Consider the following 14,893-nt stretch of genomic DNA (forward strand, 5'->3'; position numbering starts at 1 on the left):
CTGCCCCCAATCCCTCCCAGCATCAGAGTCTTTTCCAGTGAGTCAAGTCTTCACGTGAGGTGGCCAAAGTATTGGAGCTTCAGCTTTAGCATCAGTCCTTCCAATGAACACCCAGGACTGAGCTCCTTTAGAATGGACTGGTTGGATCTCCTTGCAGTCCAAGGGACTCTCAGAGTCTTCTCCAACACCACAGTTCAAAAGCATCAATTCTTTGGCACTCAGCTTTCTTCACAGTCCAACTCTCACGTCCATACATGACCACTGGGAAAACCATAGCCTTGACTAGACGGACCTTTGTTGGCAAAGTAATCTCTCTGCTTTTTAATATGCTATCTATTTAATATGCTATCTAATCCCAAAGAAAGGCAATGCCAAAGAATGCTCAAACTACCTCACAGTTGCACTCATCTCACATGCTAGTAAAGTCATGCTCAATATTCTCCAAGCCAAGCTTCAGCAATACATGAACCATGAACTTCCAGATGTTCCAGCTGGTTTTAGAAAAGGCAGAGGCACCAGAGATCAAATTGCCAACATCCGCTGGATCATGGAGAAAGCAAGAGAGTTCCAGAAAAACATCTATTTCTGCTTCATTGACTATGCCAAAGCCTTTGACTGTGTCGATCACAATAAACTGTGGAACATTCTGAAAGAGATTGGAATCCCAGACCACCTGACCTGCCTCTTGAGAAACCTGTATGCAGGTCAGCAAGCAACAGTTAGAACTGTACATGGAACAACAGACTGGTTCCAAATAGGAAAAGGCGTACGTCAAGGTTGTATATTGTCACCCTGCTTTTTTACTTATATGCAGAGTATATCTTGAGGAACGCTGGGCTGGGTGAAGCACAAGCTGAAATCAAGATTGCTGGGAGAAATATCAATAACCTCAGATATGCAGATGACACCACCCTTATGGCAGAAAGTGAAGAGGAACTCAAAGGCCTCTTGATGAAAGTGAAAGAGGAGAGTGAAAAAGTTGGCTTGAAGCTCAACATTCAGAAAACAAAGATCATGGCATCTGGTCCCATCACTTCATGGGAAATAGCTGGGGAAACAGTGGAAACAGTGTCAGACTTTATTTTTGGGGGCTCCAAAATCACTGCGGATGCTGACTGCAGCCATGAAATTAAAAGACGCTTACTCCTTGGAAGGAAAGTTATGACCAACCTAGATAGCATATTAAAAATAGAAACATTACTTTGCCAACAAAGACATAAGTTAATTGTATCCAAATGCTGCATCCAACTACTTCAACAGTACTGGGATGCAATCTAAAAAACGACAGAATGATCTCTGTTCGTTTACAAAGCAAACCATTCAATATCACGGTAATCCTAGCCTATGCCCTGACCAGTAACGCTGAAGGAGCTGAAGTCGAACAGTTCTATGAAGACCTACAAGACCTTCTAGAACTAACACCCAAAAAAGATGTCCTTTTCATGATAGGGGACTGGAATGTAAAAGTAGGAAGTCAAGGACTTTTTTCAGAAGAAACTACACTACACCAGGATGAGAAGACAATGACATCAGAGGTAGACAGCTTGCCCAAGATGATTTGTATGATCATTTATAATGTTTTCTTGACTTCTTAGGCCTCTGCATATAAATCAAATACTTTTCTACCATAGGCCTGATGCTATGCTAGTTTTAGAAATTAATCCAATTGTCGGGTTTGTAGACATGTAACAGCTCATTCGGCTTATACAAAAACTCTGTTAGACTTGTGCCATCCTAATGTCCTTAAACCATGGCAACAGTCTGCTTCTAAATTAGAAAATTAAAAACAATAGCTGGAAATCAGAGTCAGGGCTATGGGAAATCCAAGATGGCTGCTTGGCTTTTCCCAGCTCCCTGACAAACCTCATTTTTCATTTGATGGGTTAAAGCCTCCCTGGCTACAGGGCCTCCATAATGAAAAATCACGGAATATTAAGTTTTGTAAATTGTTAAATTAAGTTTCTAGTTTTTTTAATGTCTAGTGTTTTATGGCGAGCCAGTCCAGTACTCTTGCCTAGAAAATCCCATGGATGGAGGAGCCTGGTAGGCTGCAGTCCGTGGGGTCGCTAAGGGTCAGACAGGACTGAGCGACTTTACTTTCACTTTTCACTTTTACACATTGGAGAAGGAAATGGTAACCCACTCCAGTGTTCTTGCCTGGAGAATCCCAGGGAAGGGGGCGCCTGGTGGGCTTCCGTCTATGGGGTCACACAGAGTCGGACACGACTGAAGTGACTTAGCAGCAGCAGCAGTGTTTACTAAGACTCACTGCTGAGACAGTTCCTTGTTACGTGATACTGCTAAAAGATTTAATTAAGTTATTAAAAAGGACACTCTAGGTTAGTTTCTAAGGCTTATCTCAGTAACCAATCTTCAGATAAAGGTCAGATGCTCCATAATGTACAACCCGGAGATTAACACCAGACTATAATCATTTAACGAATGAAGTCAGGTGACTTGGGGTATACCAGGCTTTATCTAATGAAAGTTCTTGACGTATAATTCTTATTTTACTAATAACTGCTAGCTATGGCTATATTATTTTCTATGTCACTTGTTTCACTGAGCCTGTGATATAATGCTGAACTGACAGTTCCATATGAGATCAATAATTGTAATAATGTGACTCTGGGTATGGGAAAAAGCAACAAGAGGAAATATTTTCCTGGACCAGGAGGCTAGTAAGACAGTGGTCCAGAGACTTTTGCTACTTGCAAGGTCAGGTCCAATTTTAGCACACTGAGTGGCCCATCACCCCTAGACCTGGGAATGAGCCTTCCCAGCACCACGGGACACAATGGCTGTGAAATAGTGTCACATGGTCAGATATGTGGCTATGAAGGGACCCTGCTGACTGGAAGTTGGTACTTGCCAGCTGCCTCTACAAAGATTACATCATGACCATTTCAAGCTGCTGACCTTCAACACCCCCTGAAAGAAGCTCAGGGTGAAAATCAGGAATGAGGCACTCTGTGCTCTGGAAAAAAAAACAAAAACTGGCAGAACAGGCGTTCAGATAGTTAGATCTTTTCAGAAAAAGGTTTTATGAGTTCTAATTCTTGCATCTTCTCATACCTAGAAAAACACTGACATCATTAATGGTGAAATCTGCTTTGGCTATTAAAAAAAAAATTTTTTTTTTTTTTTACAATTAAAAGTCAAAATAGAGTAGCTATGGTTCAGACATCCTGGGAAATAACTATTTCCCAGATATCCCGAAAAACGATATTATGGGTGTGATTTCAGATTAGACGTTGTGACCTAATGTAAAACTTAATGCTCCTGTAAAGCATTTTTGCTTCTGTACTTTGCTTGCTGCTCATAAAACCAAAGTTACTCCATTTTAAGATAAGGTTGTTTTTAAGTAAAGATTCCTAAAATTGTTTTTGAAAAAATTTAAAAAAATAAAAAATAAATAAATAAATTACAAAAAATAAATAAATAAATAGAAGTGGATTTCAACAAATGTGAAAAAAAAAAAAAAAGAAACACCTGGAGTAACAGGCAAATTTGGCCTTGGAGAACAGAATGAAGCAGGACAAAGGAGTTTTGCCATGAGAATGCACTGGTCATAGAAAACACCCTCTTCCAACAACACAAGAGAAGATTCTACACATGGACATTACCAGATGGTAAATACCAAAATCACATTGGTTATATTCTTTGAAGCCAAAGATGGAGAAGCTCTATACAGTCAGCAAAAACAAGACCAGAAGCTGACTGTGGCTCAGATCATGAACTCCTTATTGCCAAATTCAGACTTAAATTGAAGAAAGTAGGGAAAACCACTCGACCATTTAGGTATGACCTAAATCAAATCCCTTACAATTATACAGTGGAAGTGAGAAATAGATTCAAGGGATTAGATCTGATAGAGTGCCTGATGAACTATGGACGGAGGTTCATGACACTGTACAGGAGACAGGGATCAAGATGATCCCCAAGAAAAAGAAATGTAAAAAAGCAAAATGGCTGTCTGAGGAGGCCTTACAAGGAAGCAAAAAACAAAAGAGAAAAGGAAAGATATACCCATTTGAATGCAGAGTTCCAAAGAATAGCAAGGAGAGATAAGAAAGCCTTTCTCAGTGATCAGTGCAAAGATATAGAGGAAAACAATAGAATGGGAAAGACTAGAGATCTCTTCAAGAAAATTAGAGATACCAAGGGAACATTTCATGAAAAGATGGGCACAATAAAGGACAGAAATGGTATGGACCTAACAGAAGCAGAAGATATTAAGAAGACTTGGCAAGAATACACAGAAGAACTATTCAAAAAAGATCTTCTCAACCCAGATAATTGCCATGGTATGATCACTCACCTAGAGCCAGACATCCTGGAATGTGAAGTCAAATGGGCCTTAGGAAGCATCACTATGAACAAAGCTAGTGGAGGTGATGGAATTCAGTGGAGCTATTTCAAATCTTGAAAGATGATGCTGTGAAAGTGCTGCACTCAATATGCCAGCAAATTTGGAAAACTCAGCAGTGGCCACAGGACTGGAAAAGGTCAGTTTTCATTCTAATCCCAAAGAAAGGCAATGCCAAAGAATGCTCAAACTACCACACAATTACACTCATCTCACACGCTAGTAAAGTCATGCTCAAAATTCTCCATGCCAGGCTTCAACAGTACGTGAACTATGAACTTCCAGATGCTCAAAGTGGATTTAGAAAAGGCAGAGGAACCAGAGATCAAATTGCCAACATCCACTGGATTATTGAAAAAGCAAGAGAGTTCCAGAAAAACATCTATTTCTGCTTTATTGACTATGCCAAAGCCTGTGACAGTGTGGATCACCACAAACTGTGGAAAATTCTTAAAGAGATGGGAATACTAGACCACCTGACCTGCCTCTTGAGAAACCTGTATGCAGATCAGGAAGCAACAGTTAGAACTGGACATGGAACAAAAGACTGATTCCAAATAGGGAAAGGAGTACATCAAGGCTGTATATTGTAACCCTGCTTATTTAACTTCCATGTAGAGTACATCCTGAGAAACACTGGGCTGGGTGAAGCACAAACTGGAATCAAGATTGCTGGGAAAAATATCAATAACCTCAGATATACAGAAGACACCACCTTTATGACAGAAAATGAAGAAGAACTAGAGAGCCTCATGATGAAAGTGAAAGAAGAAAGTGAAAAAGTTGGCTTAAAACTCAACATTCAGAAAACAGATCATGGCATCTGGTCCCATCACTTCATGGCAAATAGATGGGGAAACAGTGGAAACAGTGACAGACTTTATTTTGGGGGGCTCCAAAATCACTGCAGATGGGGACTGCAGCCGTGAAATTAAAGGATGCTTGCTCCTTGGAAGAAAATTTATGACCAACCTAATCAGCTTATTAAAAAGCAGAGACATTACTTTGCCAGTAAAGGTCCATCTAGTCAAAGCTATGGTTTTTCCAGTAGTCATGTATGGATGTGAGAGTTGGACTATAAAGATAGCTGAGCACCGAAGAACTGGTGCCTTTGATCTGTGGTGTTGGAGAAGACTCTGAGAATCCCTTGGACTGCAAGGAGATCAAACCAGTCTATCCTAAGGCAGATTAGTCCTGAATATTCATTGGAAGGACTGATGCTGAAGCAGAAACTCCAATACCTTGGTTACCTGATGCGAAGAACTGACTCATTTGAAAAGACCCTGATGCTGGCAAAGATTGAATGCAGGAGGAGAAGGGGACGACAGAGGATGAGATTATTGGATGGCATCACCAACTCAATGGACATGAGTTTGCATAAACTCCGGGAGTTTATTATGGACATTGAGGCCTTGCGTGCTGCACTCCGTGGGTTGCAAGGAGTGAGACATGACTAAGCGACTGAACTGAACTGAACATTAATTAGATTAAGAATTAATATTCACTTGATTAATCAAGAATAAGGAAGACAAAATGTTAAGTTTACCTTAAATGTAGATATACTATCAGGCATAGTAATTATACTTTTCAAAAACATCAAATTTCTTGAGACTCTTAAACCTTTCTGTTTCCCAGTGTTTGACTTAATGTTTTGTATGCAGTGGTTTCATTTAATGTTTGTACTCGTCAGTGTTGATAATAATAGTGATGATGAGGTGGATGACAATGTTCTTTGAGAGCCCTGAGTAGCCATGGCAAGCAAAACATTTTATTGTTTTGTATAGTCAATTCTAACGCTTAATTTCTTTTGTTCAGGTATTGAATGACTCTGCTGTGAATAACCATCCAAAATGTACACGTGTTACGGCTTTTAAAAATTCACAAAATGTTATGCAGTTCAGGTAACCTTTAAAAATAAGAAATTGACTTATTTTCTGAAATGATCAGCTCAGTAAATAATATAAAAATGTTCTTTATTGTATTTTAGATTGGTAACCCCACAGAAACAATCAAATTGCAATCAGTGGTTGGAAAAGAGAGATACAGGTATTTGCCATTTATATTATTCCTAAGAAATGGGAGTAACAAGTTATAGCAGATTTTTATACTGGTCAAAAAAATTATTTGGATTGTTTGCATCTCTGGCTAACTCACCCTGCATGCCTGGTTTTAAAATATGTTTTTCTTAAATATAAAACAAATACACTTATTGTAGAAAATTTGGAAAATGGAGAAAAATATAAAAGAAGCAAAAATACCAACCACCCAGATATAACTGATACCACACATACTATTGTATATTTTTTTCTTTATGCATATGTGTGTTTTTTTTTCTTTTTGTTTGTTCCTTCAAATTTGAAGCATACTATGTATATTACTTTGGATCTTTTTCTTTCCACTTGATATGCCCTTGAGGATATTTTTCCATGCCATTAAATAGATTTTATTTGTGATGACTTATAATATGTCTTTGCATGGGTATGCTTTAATTTATTTAGCATTCTCTCACACTGAAAATTTTGTTATTTCCAGATTTTTTTGCTGTTATAAATGATGTTACTATATTCTTTTACATAAATATTTTGCTATCTTAGATTATTTTCTTTAATAAATCATAGAAAGGTACAGGATATATATGTATAAATTTATTATCCTAGAATCAAGTACCTCTTAGAACTTTGATGCACCCTTGAGAGACACAGACTCATTCTCTATGTGTGTGTGTGTGTGTGTATATATATATATATATATATATATACTGTATGCATACATATATATGTATATATAAAATATATAATATATGATAGAGACACACACATACAAACATATATATAGTTGCCCCTGATGCGAAGAACTAACTCATTGGAAAAGACCCTGATGCTGGGAAAGATTGAGGGCAGGAGGAGAAGGGGACGACAGAGGATGAGATGGTTGGATGGCATCACCAACTTGATGGACATGAGTCTGAGCAAGCTCTGGGAGTTGGTGATGGACAGGGAAGCCTGGCGTGCTGCAGTCCATGGAGTTGTAAAGAGACGGACACAACTTAGCGACTGAAATAAATGACTGATAGTTGCCTAGTAATAAGTAGCAATTAGGCTATATAACGGAGAAGGCAATGGCAAGCCACTCCAGTACTATTGCCTCGAAAATTCCATGGATGGAGGAGCCTGGTAGGCTGCAGTCCGTGGGGTCTCTAGGGCTCGGACGCGACTGAGTGACTTCGCTTTTACTTTTCACTTTCACACATTGGAGAAGGAAATGGTAACCCACTCCAGTGTTCTTGCCTGGAGAATCCCAGGGACAGGGGAGCCTGGTAGGCTTCTGTCTATGGGGTCACACAGAGTCGGACACGACTGAAGTGACTTAGCAGCAGCAGCAGGCTATATAAAAGTCTTTATTTCTTCTTGACTTATTATGAAATTTTAGAAAATGACTCATTCTGGTGGTAAATATATGCATATTCTGAATGGTCAAATAATATACTATAAGCCTGTTCCTCTCACTCTCAATATAGGATTCAACCAAGACAGTATACTTAGATGGGTATCCCTCCTACTTTCTTCTGGAAAAAAGGATTATGACTTATCTATCCAGGTGATATATTTCACCTGTTTATAATCCTCTGTATATGCTAAGCTGACAGAGTGTTAGTCAGGGAGGAATGGATAATCTCTAGGAACAATATACCCGCTAATACAGATACATGGGGAAATGTATGTATCTGGCATAGTCCTAGCTGCCATTGAGCCTATATGGTGAGGCTCCACACTCAAGAAGGTATATAATTTTCTTAGAAGAAGAAAGATTCTCTTCAACAATCTCCAAGCTATCTTTTGAAGAAGTTAATATATGGTGAAAGTAGTAGTGTGATTAATGCAGGAGGCAAACCTATAAAGCTTTCAGATGACCAAATAGGGAAACTTCTGTTCAAGATAGGAAAGAATTTCTTTAAAAACATGAAAAAACCCAATCATAAAAGAAGTATTGATAAATTTGGTTATATTAAAATTAAGAATTTCTATTCATCAAAAAACACTATAAAAAGAATAGGAGGCAAGAGAATATTTTTTTAATAAAACTGTCAAAGGACTAGTTTCCAAAAATGTGTAAAAACCTTCTACAAACCAAGAAGAAAACTACAGACAACCCAATTAGAAACGTGCAAAATAATTATGAATAGGCACTTCAAGTAGAAAAACTTTTGTGGCAGATAAACATATTAAAAAAATGTTCAGCAAATCAGGGAACTGAAAAATAAACCGACAATGAGATATCATTATACCCCCATCAGATTAGCAAAATTTGGAAGGCCTGACAATATTCAGTGTTGATGAGAATGTAGGACAATGAAAACTCTCATAATTATTGGTAGAAACTTTTAATATGTCATTTATAAATAACTTATTGACATATAACTAAGTTATAATTGGAGCTCATAATTTTGTCCTGTGAAATTGAATAATTCCCTAGGGTAGCTCAGGATGGCCAGTTGCCACAACAAAAATTGGTGAATAGTTTCAAAACTAAAATTGGAGAATAATTTAACATCTGGTAAAATGGAAGATACACATACCCTATATTTTTTAATTCCACTCCTAGGTATGTACCTAGAGAAATCAAGTACATACATACAAATATATATGTAGAAGAGTGTTAAAATCATTGTTTGTAATAGCCTCAAAACAGAAACACCCCAAATGTCCATCTGTAGTTGAATGGATAGTATTGTGTTGTGTTTGTATAATGGAATACTTTACACCTATAAAAATAAGCAAACTATGTCTATATGCAGCAATATAGATGAATCTCATAAGTGTACTAAACCAAAAAAAGCATGACAAGGAGCACATACATTATTATTTCATCATGTAACATTTAAAACAGGAAAAGGTATGTTGCTTAGGTGATAAACTGATAAAGCAAATCAGGGTAATGATGATCACAGAAGTCAGGATACTCGAGAAGAAGGCTACTGGGAATATGGGGCCTTTTGGAGAACTCATAATGTTCTATTTCTTTACCAAGGTGGCAGTTACATGGGGTGTTCTGTTTGTTTGTTAAACTGTTCATGTAGGTTTTATTCTATTATTTCTATATATTATCTTGAAGTATCTAAAATTTCCATTTTTATTGACCAAGGACAGTTAAATATTGGCAGTTTCATATGGTTTAATTTGTTTTATTTACAATTAAATTTCAAAAAGAAAATGTAGTTTGTTTTCATATAACAAACAGATGCTGAGTGTGGAGATAAAGGGACAAAAAGACAATTGCCAGAATCAAAATGTGCTTCACAAGTAAGTAAAATGTTTTGTTTTTAATTTCTAAGCAGAATATTCTAATTTAAATATTGTTTTCATTTTAATTTCAGATTTGGGATAATGTGAAGTCTGGATGTTATTAGCTTAGTAGTCAAGTTGCTATCATGTTACAGATTCTATTCCTTGGAGGAGTTATAGATTTAAAAGTGAAACCACAAAAAGTTTACCTGAAATATTTAAAAAATTGTCATTAATAATTGACTGTATATATTGATACCACAACAACTAAATTATAACTGAAGAAAGAAATTTTGTTTGGTAAGATTGAATTATTAGCCAAGGCTGCCACAAAAATATCTTCAAAGTATTTTTAAATAGTAGCTAGCTTTAGTGATTATAGGTGTAGGCAATGTCTTGTAGCTACTAAGGGATAAAACAAGAGAAACAACAGTTTTCTGCTATAAAGAAATACAGGTAAAAAGCATACTTAAATTTTTGCTGGAGGGACCCAAATAAATTGTTTCCAAATGGGATTTGGTAACAAACATTTGAGAAATGATATTCCTAGCTTACCAAATGATATAAAGGGCAGTTAGTATTCAAGTTCTCAATTTTGTAGGGAAACTGGTATAATGAATTTATAAAGGCAAAAAATGTAAAGAACATAACCAATGAGAAAAAGATTGCCCTTTCCTTTAAAAGGGGTATACAAATCTTGACCCAGAGCACAATGTGGAAATTTTGAAAGGAAAATTATTTCTATTCATTTTTCTTCATCAATCTGAGTATATCCTGGTTATGAGTTAATTTTTCAGGTAGGGATAGGTGAGATAGAGCTGGGAAGAAAAAAATTAGAAAATTGAAAATAATTATTCTGACAGATATATTTTGGTATCACTTTCACTAATATTTTTACATATGTGAGTTTATTAATGCAATAATATTCCTTTTTATAGCTTTCTATTACTTTGAATTTGCAGATTATATATGCAGAACATCTTGGGAAGCCAATAGAAAGTAACAGTGATGAAGTAGAAGAAAAGGCTGGGATTTTTCCACGAACTCCTGAAATTCCTTTATTTTCAAGGACTCCTGAAGATGTGAAAACACCTGACTCCGTAGAGAAATTACCTAAAACCCCCTCATTTGAAATGTAAGATTTTAATTAATTTTTATAATGAAAGAATCTATATATTTTGAATTATATAAATAATTGATAGGAATAGTGAAATGCTTAATACCTCTAACTTTAAAAAGTTTTTTATTATGGAATATTTCAAATATACAAAGGAGAGAGATTAGTATAATGAACTCTCATGTACCTACCACTCTGCTATCTCATTTCATAGACCCTTTTCCCCATTTTTCCCTGAAATGTTTAGCTGAAGGTAACATGGATCCTGAATACCTATCAAGTTCAATATTATAAGATTTAAGATTTTCAGAAGAATAAAAGATGTATGGAAAATATTAAAATGTCAAGCTAAAAAGTTCCTATCACATTTGGTAGATTGTGGACATCACTGAATAATAGTCCAGTAGTCATTTTGCCTTAATGTTGTAGCGTCTTAAACAAAAACTGCCATTATTTAAGTAACTTTGGTTGACATAAATGTCTCTAATATCGTTATTTAACTTTGGAAACCACAGATCTGTAGTTTACAGCCAAAAAAACTAATGCTATATTTAAGCTTTTTGTTTAGTTCAGTCTTTTCTTTGATTCTGAATCCTGGGATTCTTCTAAAATATGTGTCAAATAGATTTCACTTCATCAGGAATCTCTCTCCTGTGTTCTACTCTGTATTTTAAATCGCTAGTAAGATTTTTATGTATAAATGTCATGCTGTTGATTCACACACAGGATGTTCAAAATGGAATTTATCTTCAAATCTGGGAACTGTTAAAGGGTGTAGCGATTGTATACTAAAACCTCTCTTTATGGATGAGAAAACCAATCTGTAAAGTGACTCATTAACAGTCATGGAGATAGTTACGGAGGTATCTTCAGACTTCTATTATTTAACACTTAAGGAGTTGGTGATGGACAGGGAGGCCTGGCGTGCTGTGATTCATGGGGTCGCAGAGAGTCGGACACGACTGAGCGACTGAACTGAACTGAACACTATTAAGTGAATTTGAGTGTAAGCATTTTATAAGTATTGCTCCTTTCATATTTACAACAGCTTTGTGAGATGTAAGTACATTATTATCCTTATTTTATAGATGAAGAAAGAAAATCACAGATGCTGCAACTCATCAGTGATAGAGTTGAGATTTAAGCCCAGGCAGTTCTGCCTCCAGAATTCATGGTTTTAACCACTGTGTTATATACTGACTTGTCTAACTACTTTTCCCAAATCATTTTATAACTTAACTCCCTTATGAAACAATCTGTCATGTCTGGCTTTTCATTAAGACTAAAATTTTGTGACTGCTTTCAAGATCTTGGGGACAGTTTAGCATCAAGTTTAAGAACTTGGACTTTGAGTCTGTGTTGCTACATTCAGATCCCAACTCTGGCACTTATATTCTTTCAAGCAAATCATTTAATCTTTCTATGCCGCAAAATCCTCTTCTATGAAATGGAGGTGATAGTAATGGTAGCTATCTCAGAGGGTTGTTTAAGGAGTAAGTAAATTAATGATGATGGAAATACATAGAGTAGAGCCTGACGGTATATGCTTAGAAATAATTCCTTATTATCATTTCATAATTGATTAGTATACTTTATTTAATATTATTCTCCACCCAAACCAAGGGTTTTCTTCTCCATAGGTTTGACACTTTAATAACTACTTCCTCCTTTTTCCTGCTATGCTAATTCTTACCTTTATTACATAGTGCCTATGGTGCTTACCAGTCTGCAATATTTGATAATATGTATTTAATAATTTGATGATTTCTTATTTCTCTGTATCAGAAATAGAAATACGGCTACTGAGAGTCAAACACAAAAGGACTCCCCTGGATTTTCTTTTTTAATGAGTTATACTTCTCGATCCCCTGGATTGAATTTATTTGATTCTTCTATATTTGATTCAGAAACCTCATCACATCAGGTAATATGAGCTCATTTTATTTCTAAAAAATTATTCACTAGGACCTCAAAAAGTTTAATTCTTTAATATCAAACTTTCTTGAAGCAGAGTACAAAACAGAGACAATTTATTTTTAAAAAAATTTTATTTAAGTATAACTGATTTACAATGTTATGTTAATTTCTGCTGTTAATTTTTGCTATTTAAAGTGATTCAGTTATACATATATATCCTTTTTCATATTCTTTTCCATTATGTTTTATCCCAGGATATTGAATATAGTTCCCTATGCTACACAGTCAGACCTTGTTTATCCATACTATATATAAAAGTTTGCCTCTGCTAATCCCAAACTCTCAATTCTTCCCTCCCCTTCCAGTCTATCCTTGGCAACTGCAAGTCTGTTCTCTATATCTGTGTCTGTTTTTATTTTGTAGATACATTGATTTATATTGTATTTTTAGATTCCACATATAAGTGATATCATATGGTATTTGTATTTCTCTTTCTGACTTACTTCGCTTAGTATGATAATCTCTAGGTCCATCCATGTTGCAGCAAATGGCGTCGTTTCATTCTTTTTAATGGCTGAGTAATATTCCATTGTATATATAATATATAACACACCTTTATCCATTCATCTGTGAATGGAAATGTAGGCTATTTTCATGTCTTGACTATTGTAAATTGTGCTACTATGAACACAGGGGTATATGTATCTTTTTGAATTACAGTTTTGTCTAGGTATATGCCCAGGAGTGAGATTGCTAGATTGTATGGCAACTTTATTTTTAGTTTTTTGTGAAATCTTTGTACTGTTTTCCATTGTGGCTACATCAGTTTACAGTCCCACCAGCAGTGTAAGAGGTTCCCTTTTCTCCACATCCTCTCTGACATTTGTTATTTGTAGACTTTTTAATGATGACCCTTCTTACTGGTGTGAGATAATTGCTCATTACAGTTTTGATTTGCATTTCCCTAATCATTAATGATATTAAGCATCTTTTTGCATGTGCCTGTTGGCCAACTGTGTGTCTTCTTAGGAGAAATGTCTGTTTAGGTCTTCTGCCCATTTTTTTGGTTGGGTTGTTTGTTTTTTGTTGTTGAGCTATATGAGCTGTATATTTGAGAAATTAAGCCTTGTTGGTTGTATCATTTGCACATATTTTCTCCCAGTATGTAGGCTGTCTTTTCATTTTGTTTATGGTTTTCTTTGCTGTGCAAAAGCTTGTAAGTTTGATTAGCTCCCATTTGTTTTTTTTTGTTTGTTTTTATTTCCTTTGCCTTGGGAGACAAGAAAACATAGGTGCAATTTATGTCAGAGACTGTTTTGCCTGTGGTCTCTTCTGGGAGTTTTATGATATTTTGTTTTATATTTAAGTTTTTAAGTCATTTTGAGTTTATTTTTGTGTATGGTGTGAAGGTGTGTTCTAAGTTTGTTGATTTATGCAGCTGTCCAGCTTTTCCACCACCACTTGCAGAGGTGGTTTTTAAAAGATTCTGAGTATTGATAGTTTAAAAAAGTTCCCCCATTGTCTTTATGCTTTTAACTTCAAGTGTCTCACATTGATTCTATATGTAAAAACAGAATCTCAGGATTTGACGTGCAGTTAAAGGCAATTTAAAAATTAGTTTGGCTTTATAGTTCTAAACAAGCTTCACATATTCTCAATGTGAAAAAATTTTCAGGTAATTGGTTGGTTTTTCCTCTCCATGTATATGTGAAAACAAAAAAACTGACAGAATTAAAGAAATAGATGAAAACAAGTTTAGTTAGAGATTTTTAACACCCCTTCCTCAGCAATTGATAGACAACACAATCAAGAAATATCTTACATAAAATCCAAACAACCCCATCAACCTCCTTGACCTAATTGACATTTGTAGAACTCCACATCCAACAACTGCAACATATTTATTCTTTTCAAGTGGTGATGGTACATTCAACAAGATAGATAGATCATATTCTGGGCTGTTAAATGGTTCTTAAAATGGCACCAGAGATCAAATTGCCAACATCCTCTGGATCATGGAGAAAGCAAGAGAGTTTCAGAAAAACATCTATTTCTGCTTCATTGACTATGCCAAAGCCTTTGACTGTGTCGATCACAATAAACTGTGGAACATTCTGAAAGAGATGGGAATCCCAGACCACCTGACCTGCCTCTTGAGAAACCTGTATGCAGGTCAGGAAGCAACAGTTAGAACTGGACATGGAACAA

At 35.8% G+C, this 14,893-nt stretch overlaps 1 protein-coding gene across 3 annotated transcripts in view; it reads left to right on the top strand.

The window, feature by feature from the left end:
- Positions 1-14,893, top strand: part of C9H14orf39 (chromosome 9 C14orf39 homolog) — a 55,115-nt gene that overhangs the window by 27,089 nt on the left and 13,133 nt on the right. For all 3 annotated transcript variants that reach the window (XM_055437399.2, XM_088840288.1, XM_088840287.1), the window contains 5 exons: positions 6,185-6,270; positions 6,357-6,415; positions 9,608-9,669; positions 10,614-10,786; positions 12,554-12,692. In XM_055437399.2, the coding sequence (XP_055293374.2) occupies positions 6,185-6,270; positions 6,357-6,415; positions 9,608-9,669; positions 10,614-10,786; positions 12,554-12,692 (519 nt within the window). The remainder of the gene's footprint in view (positions 1-6,184; positions 6,271-6,356; positions 6,416-9,607; positions 9,670-10,613; positions 10,787-12,553; positions 12,693-14,893) is intronic.

The sequence above is a fragment of the Moschus berezovskii genome, chromosome 9, assembly GCF_049115385.1.
Source record: "Moschus berezovskii isolate FMDL1 chromosome 9, NW_MosBer_1.0, whole genome shotgun sequence".
Lineage (NCBI taxonomy): Eukaryota > Metazoa > Chordata > Mammalia > Artiodactyla > Moschidae > Moschus > Moschus berezovskii.